General features: G+C 46.2%; 1 protein-coding gene across 1 annotated transcript; it reads left to right on the top strand.

Moving 5' to 3' along the window:
- Window positions 1-2528: 2528 nt before the first annotated feature.
- LOC308269493 (olfactory receptor 10P22-like) lies at window positions 2529-3467 on the top strand (the record flags this gene model as incomplete). The annotated part of the gene is made up of 1 exon (XM_080704858.1): window positions 2529-3467. The coding sequence occupies one exon, from the start codon at window positions 2529-2531 to the stop codon at window positions 3465-3467; it is 939 nt and encodes a 312-aa protein (XP_080560984.1).
- Window positions 3468-18803: the final 15336 nt, after the last annotated feature.

The raw sequence follows: 18803 nt of genomic DNA on the forward strand, positions 1-18803 counted from the left end.
CTAGTAAATAAACTTTTATTTAGCCAGGTGTGGTGGCACACACTTATAATCCCTGAGCTTAGGAGGCTGAGACAGGAGGATCACACAGGTTCGAAGCCAACCTCAGCTACTTAGTGAGGCTCTTAGCAATTTAGTGAGACCCTGTTTCCAAATAAAATACAAAACAGGTCTGGGAGTATAGCTCGGAGGTAGAAAGCCTCTGGGTTCTACCCTCAGTACCACACACACACAAAATTTATTTATTTATTTATTTATTTATTTATTATTTATTTATTTGGTGGTACTGGGGTTCCTGGAATCTCTTCTACCTCTGGGCTACACTCCCAGACCTATTTTATATTTTTATTTGGAAAAAGGGTCTCTTAAACCAGCGTGGCTGGCTTCGAACCTGTGTGATCCTCCAGTCTCCGCCTGCCTTCCAAGGGCAGGGATTACAAGGGTGCGCCACCACGCCAGGCTGTAAATAAACTTTTAAATGGCAACATTTTACTTTAGAGAAGTTTTGTTTTCATAGGATTCTCATACATCTCTTATTAGTAACACATTATGTTAAATTAATACATCTGTCACAATTAACAACCAATGTGGAAACATAATGATTAACAGCAGCCCAAATTTTATTCAGATTTCCTTAGTATTTACTTAGTGTCCTTTGCTTGGGTGATATATTACATTTAGTTGCCACGTTTCCTGAATTTCTCAGACTTTCTTTGTTGAGATGACCTAGTCAGCGTGGAGGAGCACGGCGCAGGCATTTCATGGGAATCGTCTGATGCGCTTCTCCTGGCTGGCTGGGGGTTATGGATTCGGGAGGACCACAGAGCTGAGGTGCTGCTTCCCCACATCATGTCAAAGACGAGCGCGCTCAGAGTGACTTGTCACTGTTGATGCGACCTGGTCCACGACCGAGGTGCGTTGGGTGTCACCCCACTGCAGTTCCTCTTCTCCCCCCTCTTCCTGGGAACTCAGTTTGCACCGTCCATGCGTAAGGAGTAGGGAGTTGTGTTGTCCCTCTCGGAGGGGAAACTGCCTACATACATTCTTTGAAATCCTTGATAAATAAACTTCCACAACCTGCAAGGGAAAATAGCCCAAGCAAACAACAGGCTGCTTCGAGTTAGAGGAGCGCCCTAGGTCTCTAAAAGGGGGAACTGTGGCAATGAAGAGAAACTCTCACTTAAGTGATACGCACAATTTGAAGGTTCTTATTCACTGAGCCATCAGTGCCTTGGGTCACCTCTCTCGTCACCTGCTGCAGGGGACATCATCGGACCCCAGTAAGATCTAAGAGAGTGTTTCCTGCTTCTAAGGTTCTGAGAATGTTGCAGCTTCTCTCATGGCCGGGGAGAGTCAAACACCTCTCTCTCTCTCTCTCTCTCTCTCTCTCTCTCTCTCTCTCTCTCTCTCTCTCTTTCTCTTTCTCCTTTTTTTTTTGTGGTACTGATGATGGAACCCAGGGCCTTTCTACCTCCGGGTTACACTCCCAGCCTATTTTATATTTTATTTGGAAACAGGGTCTCACTGAGTTGCTGAGAGCCTCACTGAGTAGCTGAGGCTGGCTTCGAACCTGTGCCGTTCTCCTGTCTCAGCCTCCCAAGCACTCTCAGACTTCTATTTATTGTTATCCCAACAGTTCTTGTCTTTGAAGAAAAGGGCTTTGAAAAGGTGCTTCTAGGCCATGGAAAAAAGATGAGGGACTAATTCTGGGGTGGGTCGGGCAGAAGGCAGCCCGCAGGGCAGTGGGCTGACCAGTCCAGCTTCAGAAATTGGCCAGGGAGTTAGAACACTGGTTCTGGGCCTGGCTGTGTTGGGGCCTTGCTGAAGGGCTCTCCAGGGTGGTCCCTCTGCTCTCCATAGGAGGATGCACCAGGCCTGGCCGGACAGACAGCGGGGAGTGCAGGCCAGGGCCATGGCAGCACAAGCCACCTCCTCCCTCTGCCTCTTCCCTCCATCCTGCACAGGGGACTCAGGCTCTTGGGAGGGCTGAGCTGCTGCCAGGAGGTGCTTCCTGAGGCCTGGGGGACCCTCTGCAGGTAAAAGTGGCACAGGCTCCTTCTTGAGCTCTCACCCCTTGTCTTTTCTTTCCCTCTTTGTTCTTCCTATCTTTCTTACTCTCTGCCTCGGGGCGAATCCGTGTTTCTTCCAGTCTCCTGTCTGCAAGCTTTCCCTGTTTCTTCTGCTGGCCCACCTTTCCATCCATATTCTCAAACACTTTTGCAAGGGCAGCTGTCCACCCATTCCCAGCTCTTGGCTCCTAGCCCCAGCCCCAGGCCCCAGCCAGCATCTGCACCACTCCTGGGTCCCTCCTGCAGGAAGGCCCGCCATTCCCCTCTAACTGCCCTGGCTTATCTTCCTTCTGTTGGAGGCGTTTTCCTGGGAGAGAGTCACCGCAGCCGGGCGCGCACCTCCTGTCGCTGAGAGCTGCAGCTCCCCGCACCTTGCCTGCGGCGCCCTTGTCTTTGCCTGGCTGCCTCCTGGGGCCCCGTGAGCCCCCTTCTGGTGCCGTCTCCCAGTCTGGCTTTGGGGACATGGAGGGTGGCAATGGCTCAGCGGTGACAGAGTTCATTCTGTTGGGGTTCTCGGGTTTCGGCTCCCTCAGGGGCGCTCTCTTTTGGGGGGTGCTCTGCATCTACGTGGTCACTTTGCTGGGCAACGCCCTGACCATCCTGCTCACGCTGGCGGACTCGGCCCTGCGCGCTCCCATGTACTTCTTCCTCCGCCACTTCTCCCTGGTGGAGATCCTCTATACCACCACCATCGTGCCCAGGATGCTGGCCGACCTCCTGGCCTCCTGCCCCACCATCCCGCTGGCCAGCTGCTTCACCCAGCTCTATTTCTTCGCGCTCTTCGGCGTCACCGAGTGCTGCCTGCTCGCGGCCATGGCCTATGACCGCTACGCCGCCATCTGCCGGCCCCTGCAGTACACCTCGCTGCTGAGCCCTGGCGCGTGCGCTGCCCTGGTGGGCGCCTCCTACCTCATGGGCGTCGTCACCGGCACCACCCACTCCGTCTGCATCTTCACCCTGCCCTTCCGCGGCGCCAACACCATCCACCACTTCCTGTGTGACATCCTGCCGGTGCTGAGGCTGGCGAGCGCCAGCACCCTGCGGGGCGAGGTGGGGAACCTCGCCATCACCGTCGCCTTTATCCTCGCCCCCTTTTCGCTCATCATGGCCTCCTATGTCTGCATTCTGGCCACCATCCTCGGGGTCGCGACGTCCCAGGGCCGCCGGAAAGTCTTCTCCACCTGTTCCTCCCACCTCTTCGTGGTCGTGCTCTTTTTTGGGACCGGGACCGTGGCCTATATGAAGCCTCAGGCAGCCTCCTCTCGAGACACGGATCAGATCCTTGCCGTCTTCTACACGGTGGTCACCCCCATGTTCAACCCTTTCATCTACACTTTGAGGAACAAGGAGGTCACGGGGGCCCTGCGGAGGCTCCTGAGGAGATACTGTTGGGGCTCTTGACCACCCTTCCCACGCCCCAGTTCTTGGAGTGAGGGCCGGCTGATCTCCCGACATTTTTAAGGATGGAACACCGCTCTGCGTTGGAGTGAGTGTGGGGACCCAGGTGCAGATGTGCTGACCTCTGCTGGGGCCTGTTCCTGTGGCCTTGCCTGGCTTGATTGTGGGTGCAGGGCCAGACAGACACACTCAGGAAGGGAGGTTGGAGAGGCAAGGCGGTTGGGATGATGATCTACAAATTTCTGGAGTATTCTGAGGCTCAGGCGCCTCTTGGGCTTATGATTCTTGAGATATCCCTGGTACTCCTTCTCCAGAGACTCCCTCTTGCAAGACTTCCTCTCTGACATCAGTCACCTCTGCTGCTCCGTGCTGGACATGGCGGCACAGGCCTGGAATCCTAGTACTTGGGAAGCCGAGACAGGAGGATCACAGGTTTGGGGCCAACCTCAGCAACTTAGTGAGATTCAAAATACAAAATAACAAGTCAGGCGTGGTGGCGCATGCTTGTAATCTCAGCATTGGGGAGGCTGAGACAGGGGGATTGTGGTTAACAGCTGCTTAGCAGGTCCTTTGCAGCTCAGTGAGACACTGTTTCAAAATAAAGAATAAAAATAGGGCTGGAAGTGTCAGTAGGAGGTAGAATGCCCCTGGGTTTCATCCCCGGCACCAACCAACCAACCAACCAACCAACCCAAAACACAAAAAACCTCAACCCCCCCTCCAAAAAAAAAAAAATTAAAAATGGCTGGGGATGTATCTCAGAGGTAGATGTACCTGGGCTCAATCCCAGTACCAAATCAAACAAAAGCTCCTCTACTGTAGGTGCCATGTCCAGCCGGGGTTTCAGGCTGCCAGGAAAGGTCAGGAAGTAGTTGGTTTGGTTTGGGATGTTCAGGAGCTGAGACTTTTATTTTTCTTTTTCTGTGCTGGGAATCAAACCCAAGGGGGCTCTATTGCTCTACCACCTCTGAGTTACACTCCAGCCCTTTTTAAATTTTAGTTTTGCTGTGCTGGAGATTGAACCTGGGGGCATTCTACCTCGAGCTATAGCTCAGCCCTACTTTTTATTCTTTATTTTGAATAAAATCCCCACACTTGTAATCCCCACACTTGGGAGGCTGAGACAAGAGGATCACACAGGTTGGAAGCCAGCCTCAGCTACTTAGTGAGGCTCTCAGCAACTTAGTAAGACCCTGTTTCAAAACAAAGAATAAAATAAACTTATGGAAATAAATTCCAGCATTTAGGAATTTATAATTCCTAAATGCTGGAATTATAAGCGTGCGCTAACATGCCCTGCACAGCAAATAAATTTTTTATTTTTATTTTTATTTTTTTTGGTGGTACTGGGATTCCTGGAAGCCCTTCTACCTCCGGGCTACACTCCAAGACCTATTTTATATTTTTTATTTTTGGAAACAGGGTCTCATAAGCCAGTGCGGCTGGCTTCGAACCCATGCGATCCTCCTGTCTCCGCCTCCCAAGCACGGGGATTACAAGCGTGCGCCACCACGCCTGGCAGCAAATAAATTTAAATAGCACTGATATTCTTTCCTAGTTTATAAAAGTAACACTGTCAGTTGCAGATAATTTTGCAACCAGAGGAAAAGAAGTTAGCTATTAACATTTTGGTGTTAATATGTTTTGGAGGAATTTCTGCAGTCTGGATTTATACAACTGCATATTGTATATATACAAATGCATATTGCTAAAAATAAAAAAATGAGATTATATTGTCTAAATTGCTTTGGGATTGTTATTTTCTACTTCATTTATCTACTTGAAGTACTGGGGAATTTAGCCCAGAGTGTTCTGCCTCTAAGCTACATTTCCAGCTCTTGTTTTATTTGGAAATAGGCTCTAGCTAAATTGCATAGGTGGGTCTTTAATTTGAGATCCTGGCATTTCAGCCTCCTGAATAGCTGGGATTATAGGCATGTGCTACCATGCCTAATTTATTTTCTACTCTAATAAGTTATATATTTTTTTAGCATTGTGCCATACGAGGAGACTTGTAAAGCATGATTTTAATATCCATATAGTAGTGTACTATATAGATGTATTACATTTTTTTTGATACTGGAGATTGAACCCAAGGGTATTCTACCACCAAACTACATCCCAGTCCTATTTTATTTTTTACTTTGAAACAGGGTCTCACTAAGTTGCTGAGGGTCTTGCTAAATTGTTGAGGCTGGCCTTGAACCTGTGATCCTTCTGTCTCAACCTCCCAAGTACTGGGATTATAGACATGCACCACTGTGCCTGGCTGGCTCCACTATAATTTTAAGCGATCTCCTATAATTGGAATTAATTTTTTGGACATAAATATTGTTGACATAGATATTGTTACAATTATATCTTTGTATATTTATCTTATGCTTTCTTTAGTACAAAATTCTCAACAGAATTGTTGAGTCAAAATGTTTTTGGCTGGGCGTGGTGGCACATGCTTGTAATCCCCGCGCTTGGGAGGCGGAGACAGGAGGATCACACAGGTTCGAAGCCAGCCGCGCGCGCTGGCTTAGGAGACCCTGTTTCCAAATAAAAATGTGAAAATAGGTCTGGGAGTGTAGCCCGGAGGTAGAAGGGCTTCCAGGAACCCCAGTACCACCACCAAAAAAAAAAAAAAAAAAAAATAAAGCCAGCCTCGCTGACTTAAGAGACCCTGTTTCCAAATAAAAATATAAAAATAGGTCTGGGAGTGTAACCCGGAGGTAGAAGGGTTTCCAGGAACCCCAGTAACATAAAAAAAAAAATGTTTTTGAAGTTTTGCCAAGTTTTTCTTCACAAGCGTTTTTATTGTTTTATAGTACAATGGAGTGCACAGTTTTCAGGATAGAGAAATGAACTAAGAGTCAAAAAAGAGTTGGGAGAGATGGCCCGGGAGGAGAAGGATGGGGAAGATGTAGGTAGATGGTTAATACTTTTTCTTTTTTGGTGGTACTGGGGGTGGAACCCAGAGGCATTCTACCTCTGGGTTACACTCCCTGACCTATTTTATATTTTTATTTGGAGACAGGGTCTCACTAAGCTTCTGAGAGCCTCACTAAGTAGCTGAGGCTGGCTTTGAACCTGTGCAATCCTCCTGTCTCAGCCTCCCAAGCGTGGGGATTACAAGCGTGCGCCACCATGCCCGGCTCGATGGTTAATACTTTAAAGAGGCAGAAGGTGTCCAACGAGAAGGACGTGACCTGGCATTTCCTCAGTTTACCGAGGACAGGATGAGATGTATTTGGACTGGAGATACACCATCAGGCAACAAAATTAGACTCAGGAGGCATTTTCTGGTAGAGCTGGGTGTCTGAACAAGACAAGAAGAGACTGACTTTTTTTTTTTTTTGGTACTGTGGAGCATTCTACCCTGAGCATTCTACCTCTGAGCTATACTCCCAACCCTATTTCATTCTTTATTTTGAAACAGGTTTTAAAATGCGGAGGCCCTCACTAAGTAGCTGAGGCTGGCTGTGAACCTGAGATCTTCCTGTCTGAGTCTCCCAAGGATTGGGATTACAAGCCTGGGCCACCATTCCTGGCTCTAGACTTTGACTTTTTTCTGTTTTGCTCTGAGCTGAGATGGAGGCAAAAGGAGGAGATGCTGGAATTGGCGGGCTCAGCTCTCTGTGGCTTCCTGCTTCTCCCACCCAACATGGTGACGTCACCTGGACACGGAGGTCCCTATTTTCATGATACTCAGGTAGGGTTGCCAGATAAAATACAGAACCTTGCCGGGCATGGTGGCGCACGCTTGTAATCCCCGCGCTTGGGAGGCAGAGACAGGAGGAACGCGCAGGTTCAAAGCCAGCCACACGCGCTGTCTTAGGAGACCCTGTTTCCAAATAAAAATGTAAAAATAGGTCTGGAAGTGTAGCCCGGAGGTAGAAGGGCTTCCAGGAACCCCATTACCACCAAAAAAAAAAAAAAACCCAAAACCAGAATGTCCAATTAAATTTGAATTTCAGCTAAACAATAAATAAGTTGTTGGTATAAGTGCATCTCTTGAAATTGTTTTATGGGTGGGGGACTGGGATTGAACCTAGGAGCATTCTACCTCTGAACTATACCCCCAGCCTTATTTATTTATTTATTGTGGCACGGGGAATTAAATCCAGGGACATTTTTTTTTTTGTGTGTGTGTGTGTGTGGTGCTGGGGATGAAATCCAGGGGCCTTTTACCTCCAGGCTACACTCCCAGACTATTTTATTTGGAATCAGGGTCTTACTAAGTTGCTGAGAGCCTCACTAAGTAGCCGAGCCTGTGCGACCCTCCTGTCTCAGCCTCCCAAACACTGGGATTACAAGCGTGGGCCACCACTCTTGGCTCAAACCCAGGGACATTTTACCGCCAAGCTACACTCCCAGCCTTCTTTTTGTTTTTGTATTTTTTTATTCTTTATTTGTTTTTTATAATTTTTTTATTGGTGCATTGTATTCATACATCATATTGGGGTAAAAAACTTGTGTGGACATATATGTACACATTGCCCATTTAGCCCCTACCCAATTCCCACCCCATTCCCTCCCCATCCCTCCTTCCCATGCTTGGCTTAGTGGTTGACTTCAATATGTTTAAGTACATTGTGTGCTTTAGAGAATTTCCTTTTTCCCTCCTCCCATCCCCTCATTTAGGTTGTCTTGTTGCTCCTCTATAGGATTTCCTTTTTCATCTAGAGTTACTCCTATGACCCATTTCTTCTTAGCTTTCACATATTAGGGAAAGCATCCGATTTCTTATTTTTTGTGACTGACTAATCTCGCTTAGCATAATATCCTCCAGTTCCATCCATTTCCCTGAAAATGATGTAATTGTGTTTTTTTATGGCTGAGTAAAATTCCATTGTGTACATATCCCACAGTTTTGTAACCCATTCATCTGTTGATGGACATCTTGGCTGGTTCCATAGTTTGGCTATGGTGAATTGTGTTGCCATCTTCCCAGAAGTTCCCAGCCTTTTTAAAAAATAATTTTAATCTTTTGTTTGTTTGAAACAGGGTTTTGCTAGGTTGCTGAGAGTTTCTCTACATTGCTGAGGCTGTTCTCAAACCTGCGATTCTCCTGTCTCAGCCCCCCAAGTACTGTATTACAAGCATGTGCTACCATGCTGGGTTTATTTTTATTTTGAAAGAGTCTTATTAAGTTGTGGAGGGCCTCTCTAAGTTGCTGAGACTGGCCACAAACCTGTGATCCTTCGGTCATCTCAGCCTCCCAAATTCTGGGATTATAGGTATGTACCACCATGCCCAGCTTCTTAAAATATTTAGCCAGAGGGATTCAGGTTGTTTCTTTTTTCTGGGGAAAGGAATCTTTTGGACATATCTGCACTAAAAAAATTATTCATTGTTTATCAGAAATCCAAATTTAACCAGGTGTCTTATAATTGTGTTTTTTGGTACTGGGGATTGAACCCCGGGACTCCCTTTGAGTCACTTCCCTGGTTCTTTTTATTTTGAAACGGGGTCTTGCTGAGGCTGGCCTTAGCCTGTGATCCGCCTGTCTCAGCTTCCCTAGTACTGGGATTACAGGCGTACACTACTGTATCTGGCATTTATTTTTGTTTTTAAACCTAGCAACCCTATCTCCAGGTGCTGTCCCAGTAGGGCTGGAACTGCAATTAGAGGTGAGGATGTAGGCAGAGAGCTCCCATCACCTCCATTTAGGAAGACGGAAGCCACCTGGGGACTGTTTTCCTCTGATTGAGTCTTTTGTCTGAGCAGAGGCCCATTCTTGGTACACGTGTGAACGTCGCCCTCCTTATCTAAACTCTGATTATAATAGTTTCTGTGTTTCACATGATTGTTGGGAGGATTAAATGTGGGCGTCTCCCTGTTATCCTTTACAACACAATCACTTTGCATGACCAGAAATTAACTTCTTTATTAGTCTACCATTTTTCTCCCTTTGCTAAAATGCAGTGTCCCATAAGGGTAGGGATACTGTCTGCCTTATTCACTAGTGTATTCCCAATGCCTAGAATAGTGTCTGGCACATAGAAGATATTCAAGAAATAGTTGTAAAATAAATTAATAAATTGATATATGAAAATTGCTTGATGCGGTGAATGGTAAATAATGAAGAATAGACTAATCTACTTCAGTTACTGCTGTGATTCCTCTACCATCATTTGTCTTCCCATGAACCCCATCAAGGTTTTTAGATATCTTTAAAATTGAGGACTTGCTGGGCATGGTGATGCACACCTGGAATCCCAGTAGTTGGGAGGCTGAGACAGAAGGATCACAGGTCTGAGGCCAGCCCCAGCAACTTAGCAACACCGTGTTTCAAAATGAAAAATAAAATAGGGCTAGGGTTGTAGCTAGGAGGTAGAACACCCTTGGGTTCAGTCTCCAGAAACAGAAAATCTGATGTGTGGAGTTGAAGGAAGTTCTGGAAAACACAGCTTAGAAAATGGTAGGGAACGGAGAGAAGCTGAGAGGCCAGATCCTCAGCCCAGGTCATTGCGCAGGGCTAGGAGCTGCGGGTACTGCCAACACCGGTGCCGGAGACCTCTCCATCCCCACCCCGCGGCATGGTGCCCGCACTGGCGCCTCGGGGCTGTGGATGTCACCATCAACGGCATGACTGGGAGACTCCCTCTGCTTCACATCACTTGCACCTGTTTCAAAGCTGTAGACAGATGCATCCACTGGATCTAGCTAGGGCCTCCCACCCGTGTCCCGCTGGCACTTTAGGGAAGCCAGTAACTTTGCTTTATTGCCTTCCGTAGACAAAGGTGGAGCTTCGCCTCCCATGAAGCAGATCATCTGAATGGGCTGTATGTCATTTCCAAAACTCAGAGAACCCAGGAGCTCTATTTTGTACTGTAGGGAGAAAAAGATAAGGCAAGAATTCGAGGAGATATCTTTTTTTCTTTTTTCTTTTTGCTACTGTGGATTGAAATCAGGGGCGTTGTACCTCTGAGCTATACCCTCAGCTCTATTTTATTTTTTTATTTTATAAAGGTCTCAATAAATTGCGGAGTGCTTCGCTAAATTGCTGAGGCTGGCCTCAAGCCTGCGATCCTCCTGTCTTAGCCTCTCAGGTACTGAGACTACAGGCGTGCACCACCATGCCTGGCCACTTGAGGAGGCATCTTGTGATCCCTAGAGAGCCTCGCTGAGGTGGCAGGCCCTTGAGTTGGCTGGCTCCTCTCCTGCTTTCTGGTATGAGTGTACCTCTAGAAAGCCACGATTTTCTCCTCTCCAGGAGTTATCAGCACCATCTCATCAATACAGTGGGCCAGTGCCACGTCCTGTGGGGTGGTGAGATGATCGCCCACGCTGTGGATTAAGCATAGAGTTAGAGTTGACGCAACCCTGAGGTGAGACGAGAAAGGCAAATGCATGTCTTCTGGAGCAGTCCCTGAATAGTAACATCACATGCAAGCTCAGCCCAGGCTGGACCAATGGCTCCTGGCCGCTTCCTGGCCTGCGCTGTCTTCTCCATCACTAATCTCCTCTTCCTCCAGCCTCTCTATTTTCCTTAATGCCTTCTCTAGTCTCATCTTTCTACTTTACCCCTCCATTCCTCCCTCCCTCTGTCTCTCTCTCCCTTCTCTCTTTGTCTCTGTCTCTGTCTTTCTCTCCTTTTATTGTGGTACTAGAGATTGAATGCAAGGACACTACCTCGGAGATACACCTTCAGCCCTTTTTATGTTTTTGTTTTGAAACAGGATCTCTCTAGGTTTCTGAGATTCTCACTAAGTTTCTGAGGCTGGTCTTGAACCTTTGATCCTCCTGTCTCAGCCTCCCAAGTACTGGGATTACAGGTGTGCATTTCTGCACCCGGATATCTGTACTTTTTTTTTTTTTGTGGTACTGGAGATTGAACCCAGGGGTGTTTTACCTCTGAGCTACACCCTTAGCCCTATTCTTTATTCTTTATTTTGAAACAGGGTCTCACTAAGTTGCGGAGGGCCTCACTAATAGCTGAGGCTGGCCGTGAACTTGGGATACTCCTGTCTCAGCCTCCCAAGTACAGGGATTACAAGTATGTGCCACCATGCCTGACTCTGTAAGTACTTTTTAAAAACGCATGTTATTGGAGAGAGAATTCATAGGGTAGCAGGTTAAGCATGTGGGCTCTAGGCTGGAAAGAAGCCCGTTACTGCCTTGCGGTGTTAGCAGGAAAGTTATCAGGTCCCTGTGCTTCTCTTTTGTGCCTCTGTTATTTCTTCTCCACACCAGAGCTAGAACGATCTTTTAGAAATAGATCTGATTGTCTCGTCTCCCTCAGGATGAGACTCCAGGTTTCCAAGTCAGCCCCCTGTCTTGTGCTGGGTGTGGTCGGTGAGAGCGTGCCGAATTATCCTGACCCTCAGGTTTTTGCAAGGTGAAGGGATGCTCTATTCCACACCCAGAAGAGAACCAGACAGAAGCACTGGCCTCGGCCTAGCCCCTGGCTGCTCCCGCGCCTCCTTGGTGGTGGTACTGTGTGGAGCATCCTTACCTTGCACACCCTTTTCTCCTTCACATGGTGACCCCTTCCTGCACGGCCCTGTTCTTGGTGAAGATTCTGCCTGTGAGGGTTGACAGTAAATGTGTGGGGCAGGAAACTCATTTTTTTTCTTTTTGTACTGAAAATTGAGCCCAGGGGCATTCTATGTCTGAGCTACCCCAGCCCTTTTTATAGTTTTTTTTTTTGTGTGTGTGGTGGTACTGGGGTTCCTGGAAGCCCTTCTACCTCCGGGCTACACTCCCAGACCTATTTTAACATTTTTATTTGGAAACAGGGTCTCCTAAGCCAGCACCTGCGGCTGGCTTTGAACCTGTGTGATCCTCCTGTCTCTGCCTCCCAAGCACGGGGATTACAAGTGTGCGCCACCACGCCCGGTTTATAGTTTTTTTTTTTTTTTTTTTTTAACAGGGTCTCTTAAGACAGCACAGCTGGCTTCGAACCTGTGCGATCCTCCTATCTCAGCCTCCCAAGCGCGGGGATTACAAGCGTGCGCCACCATGCCCGGCTTTATAGTTTTATTTTGAAATAGAGTCTTGCTGAGATTCTGAGACTGGTCTCAAACCTGCTATCATATTTCAGCCTCCCAAGTACTGGCATTACAGGCACACACCATCATGCCCAGCTGGGAAGCATATTTTAACTTTAGGTTTGAGCCGTGTCCTTTAATTCAGTCTTACTAGAATAAAGCTGATGTTTTGTTCCCCATTTAACTCCAGGATATATTCCCTGCTTTGTAGAGAGCTCAAAAGGATGAGATGCACAGTGATTCCACTTGCCCGTGTCCCCCAGAGGTTCGCATGTTGGAGCATGATCCTTGGTGTGGTGACGTTGGGAGTGGGGCCCAGTGCAAATGTCATGAGCAATGGGTTGCGAGGTCCTAGGACATCACACACAGTTCCACAATGTCACGAGGTTAATTCAACACCTGAAGGTTAAAGCACACAGGAATTTATGGGGAAATTGTGTACATAAAGTTAAGCTAAGTTCGGATGCTGGAAGTTGTAGCAATGAATGAGCAAACAATACACTTCACACTAGCAGACCTAACAATTTAGGTTGGATGAGTGTTCTAGACAGCACACACACTCTACTTAAAGCCTTTCAAACGTTAGAAAGGTAACACAATACAGACGGATGGAGTAAGGAATAATGAGCAAATCCAGGATGGGAAGAGGAGCGTCAGGAGCTGGCCAGTACAGAGCAGACTGGCTGGTCCTGCACTGGTCCTCGGTCGGCGAGAAGGGCAGGACTGAAGCTAGTCGCTGGAGCGGAGTCACACAGGGCAGACCGCGGGGCCTAAGCAAAGCTCAGTGCATCCCTTGCAGGAAAAACTGCCCTTTTGTAGGGTGTTCTGTGGGTGCTGCCAAGGGCCTGGCAAACTCATCCAGGCTAATCGAACCCTACCAGACTCTTGTCAGATCTATTGATGATGTAAGTCCATCAGAGCTGAGAAGGGATTTTATTTATTTATTTATTTATTTATTTATTTATTTATTTATTTATTTATTTATTTAGTGGGTCTGGGGATGTAACCCAGGGACGTTCGACCTCCGAGCTACAGCCCCTGCCCTATTTTTTATTCTTTATTTTGAAACAGGGTCTTACTGAGTTGCAGAAGGCCTCACTAAGTAGCTGAGGCTGTCCACGAAACATAATCCTCCTGTCTCAGCCTTCTGAATGCTGGGATTACAAGCGTGCGCCACCACGCCCAGTTTGAGAAGGGATGTTAGATTCAAGGGTCCATTATCAATTGAAGCACAGATGGATGTCCTGGTCTAAGCCCTATGTTTACATGTTTAGGCAAGTTTTTTGAGTTTCTGAAGTTGTCTGAGTTAAATGCTGCCATGTCAGAACAAGTCATTTCTGAATTTCTGAAATTGTTATATATCCCGTGCTCTATACAGCAAGGTTGAAGGGTCAGTGGGGGTTCTGTCCTTGGAGGAGATTAAGGTAGTACTCGTGGGACCCTTAGGTCTCCTGACAGCGTTGTTATACAGAGCAAGACTGACATTTCCCTGCTGTCTGGCTTCCTACCTCACCCCGTGCTCTCACCAGCCAGCTGCCATGATGTGATGTAGCCGAGGCCTCTCACCAGAAGCCAAATTGATGGGGCTACCCAATCTTGGAATTTTGTCCTCCCAAACTGGGAGCTAAATAAGCCTTTTTTTTTTCTGCCAGGTGTGGTGGCACACAACTGTAATCCCAGTACTTGGAGGGTTGAGACAAGAGGATCATAGGTTTGAGGCCAGCCTTAGCAACCTAATAAGGTTACCTGTTTCAAAAAAAAAAAAAAAAGAAAAAGAAAAAGAAAAAAAAAGGGCTGAGGTGTACCTTGGAGGTAGAATGCCCCTCTGAGTCCAGTCCACAGTGTGTGTGTGTGTGTGTGTGTGTGTGTGTGTGTGTGTGTGTATGTATGTTCCTCTCCTCCTTGAAGCCCGCTCTGTCTCTCTCAGCCTGGTATAGTGGCCTCTCCTTTGCCTGCCTTGCTATCTTTGATACACATTCATAAAATATTGTATAACTTGAGTTGCCTGTTAACTGGCCTGTCTTCTCCATTAGATTGTGCTTTATTCTCTTTTGTAACCAAATTCCTGGCACCTGGCTTGACATGACATTTTCTGAACAAATGTATAACTCAAAGCTTTCCTGAGGGCTTAGAATGGCATGCTAGTGGGCCACACACACTGGAAGTGGTCACTAAGAGAGTGACCTGCTTGTCCCCTTTAAGTGTGGAGAATGCACCGTGGGATGTGAAGCACCTGCTTGCCCTGGGTCGGCCGAGGGCAGCTGACTCCAACTCCTTATCCATCCCAGCAGCCAGCTCCTGAGAGCCCTGCTGCCCAATATGGATGAGGGGCCTGGAGCTGATCCAAGTGCCTCAGGGACGCAGAGTGAGATCACAGTGTGGCCCTCAGGGGCTGAGGGTGGTGAGACCCTGGGCCCTCCTGCAGGCTCCCCTCCGCATGCTGATTCTGGACTTCTGTTCCTATGTGCAGAGGAAACTCTGTTACCTGCTGTGGTGTCCTATCTAAACCAGCCACACAGGGACTGCTCTAAATGCACGTTCTGTGTATCGCACCTCCAGCCATGCTATATTTTGAAATACTCAACATTGAAACAGTCTGAGGATATGAAATCTTTTTTCAATAAAATGAGAAGTTTTCAACATTATCATTTTTTTTTGGTGAAAGAAAAGGAGGGGCTATTGAGTTACATATAATTTCTTCTTCTTTTTTTTTTTTGGTGGTACTGGGGTTCCTGGAAGCCCTTCTACCTCCGGGCTACACTCCCAGACCTATTTTTACATTTTTATTTGGAAACAGGGTCTCCTAAGCCAGCGCACGCGGCTGGCTTCGAACCTGCGCGATCCTCCTGTCTCTGCCTCCCAAGCGCGGGGATTACAAGCGTGCGCCACCACGCCCGGCTTGAGTTACATATAATTTCAACTATTGCAAAATTCTTAATAACTTTGAAAAAGAGTTTATATATATTTTTTGGTGGTACTGGGAACTGAAACCAGGGGTGCTTTATCACTGAGCTACATTCCCAGCCCTATTTATTTATTTGTTTGTTTGTTTGCTTATTTATTTATTTTGGTTCTGGGAATTGGAACCAGGGGCATTCTCTCTCTGAGATACACACCAGCCCTTTTTATTTTTATTTTTGTTTTGAAGCAGGGTCTTCCTAAGTTGCCCAGGTGTCCTTGAACCTTCAGTTCTCCTGCCTCAGTCTCCTAAGTGCTGGGAATATAGACATGTGCCACCACACCTGGTTATGTTTTCCATGTTTTATCACCCATTTCTTTGAGCAGTTTTCTTTGACAGTGACCATCAGTCATTTTAAAATATCAGTATTAAAAAAGGAGCTTGATCAGGAGGTGTTTAGCCATTTTTCAAGCTCATAATGTAATGTAGACATTGTGTACACAGAAGGAATCAGTGTTTGAGAAGTTTCACAGACAACCAGTATTTAAAGACTTCTCTATTATTCTGTATAATGTACTTATTACCCTTCTTTTCTTTTACTTCAAGCTCTATTCTAGATGTTCTAAATCTAGAATCCTTTGATTTATCCTGTGCCCTGATGTGAGGAAGGCTGTCAGTACTGCATTGACCTACTTCTTCCAGGAAAAACCCCATGCTTTTATCAAATATCAACCTTCTAGGCCACATTCACACCCTCTATTTCTCAAGCTGGTTTGCTTTCTCTCCACTCCAACGCCTCATCCCGACCTGCATAAGGTCACGAGTCCCATGAGCACAGGGACCTTCTCAGTTGTTTCCCGAGTGTTAGAAATGCCTGATAGCTTCAGGCTCCCTGACCTGTGTCTCTCTGTCTGAGGATGTTCTCTGACCCCAAGTTCCCTTTTGTTAGTCTCTGTAAACAGGTCCTAGGCTACTTCATTTCTAGTACACCAAGGTTAATGTTTCCTGCTACTGCCTCCAGCCCCAAAGAATCCTTGACTACCTGGATGATGAAGCAGCAAATAATTAACCAAACAGAGAGTAGTTCTCAGAGCCTTGGGGAGGGTGGAGACCATGCCAGAGGCTAAGCTGCCAGGAGTAACTCCCAAACAGGAGTTGGCCAGTGGAGGAAGCCATAGGTGCTGCCCCCAGGCTCAGTTGTTGCTCTAGGCCTTCTTTGCTGCTGCCTGAGAGAGCCACACACTGCTGCTTGCCTCTTGTGGGTACCAGCTCAGGCCCGGGAGCATTTGATTGGTGGAAGCAGGTCACAGATGGAGAAGGTCTCTCTCTCATCATCCTTTAAAAAAAATATTTTTTTGAGGTACTGGGGATGGAACCCAGGGGCATTCTACCTCTGAGCTATGCCTTCAGACTTATTTTTTACTCCTTTTTTGGAAACAGGGTCTCACTAAGTTTCAGATGTTCTCATTAAGTAGCTGAGGCTGGCCGAGAACCTGCTATACTCCTGTCTCAGCCTCCCAAGTACTGGAATTACAAGTGTGCACCATCATGCCCAGCTTCCTCACCATCCTTCTAAAGTGAGACAATCCCCCAGACATGGAAAGAGGTTCACGTGCTGAGTGGGCACAATGAGTGTTAAGTGTCCATGCCCAGGTGCTCACCTAGTCTGGGTGCTGCTGAAGGCACCCAGATAAATCCAAAGGCCGAGTGCAGCCAGGGAGAGCCTCCTGTCCAGTCGAATGTGTTGGTATCAGTTATAGATGCCAGAAATCAAGGGTGGATCTGGGCACAGTGACACACACCTGTAATCCCAGTGCTTGGGAGGCTGAGACAGGAAGGTCGTAGGTTTGAGGTTAGCTTGTTTCAAAATAAAAAATAAAATGGAGCTAGAGGTGTAGCTTGGAGGTAGAATGCCCCTGGGTTAAACACCCAGTACCAAAAAACAAAACAAAACAAAATAAAACAACAAAAAAAAAACCAAACAAAAACACAAAAAAAGGGAGGGCAAGGAAGAAGATTCATGAAGTGTTTTTTTTTTTTTTTTTTTTGCAGTGCTGGGTATGGAACCCAGGGGCATTCTGCCTCTGAGCTACACCCCCAGCCCTATATTTTATTTTATTTTATTTTAGCTGTACTGGGGGATGGAACCCAGGGGCATTCTACCTCTGAGCTACACTCTCCAGCCCTATTTTTATTCTTTATTTTGAAATAGAGTCTCACTGAGTTGCAGAGAGCCTCACTAAGTAGCTGAGGCTGACCGAGAACCATGATCCTCTTGTCTCTGGCTTCCAAATGCTGGGATTACAAGTGTGCATCACCCCACTCAGCCATGAAGAATATTTCAAGGCAGATCAGGCTCAATAATTTAGGAGGACTCAGGCTAAGATGGCATTTTTGAGCCTCACTGGGAGTCAACTAGAATATGAGGTTTAATAGCTTAACAGAATTTTATGTAGCACTTTGGAGTTTATGACACTATGACCATGATCACACTTGAGTGGTTCATTAAATGAACCAACATTCATTGAACAGCTTAGGGGATGCTGGGGACTGGGACCTCTTTCCCTGTGTTCACATTTACCAACAGCTTAGAAATAGATAAAGGAATATGAAAGATGATTACGATTCATTACAAAAAGGGTTATAATGGTAGTGGCATAAAGAAGTGAGTAATACATTGCATTTTGGATAACAAAATTCAAGGAGGAATTTTTTTCCTTTTTTTTTTTGGCAGTACTGAGGATTGGCTCCAGGGGCATTCTACCTCTGAGCTATACCCCCAGACCTATTTTATGTTTTATTTATATATATTTTTAAATTTTTAATTTTTTTATTGGTGCACTGTATTCATACATCATAATGGTATAAAAAAAACTTGTAGACATACATGCACACATTGCTCAGTTAGCCCCTACTTGATCCCCACCCCGTCCCCTCCCCATCCCTCCTTTCCATGCTTGGCTTAGTGGTTGACATCTAGTTTTATAGCAATTTATCCAATATTAACAATGATAATCTCACATAACAGTTTCATTTGTCTGATACCAAGCTTTTGATGACTTAAAGATAACATTTCAATATTTCTTTTTGCTTTCTTTCTTACCAGAGAATATTTCTTTCTTTTTTTTTTAGGTGAAACTATCATACATTTATTTATTTATTTTTCAGAGAAAATCTATCCTAATATGGAATATGGACTCTAGATACACAAAACGATCTCAAAAAAGAGCAAAGCTAGAAGATGTATATTTTCTGATTTCAAATGTTATAAAGCTACAATAATTGAAACAGTATAGTACTGTTATAAAGGCTGATATATAAACCACTGGAGTTAAATAAAAGCCTAGAGATACATTCTTCCATATATTGTCAAGTTATTTTTGACAAGGTTTCCACAGACATTTGGTGGAAGAAATAATAATCTTATAACTAAATATTGTTGAAAAATAATAATTACAT

Source organism: Muscardinus avellanarius (genome assembly GCF_963383645.1).
Source record: "Muscardinus avellanarius genome assembly, chromosome: 11".
NCBI lineage: Eukaryota > Metazoa > Chordata > Mammalia > Rodentia > Gliridae > Muscardinus > Muscardinus avellanarius.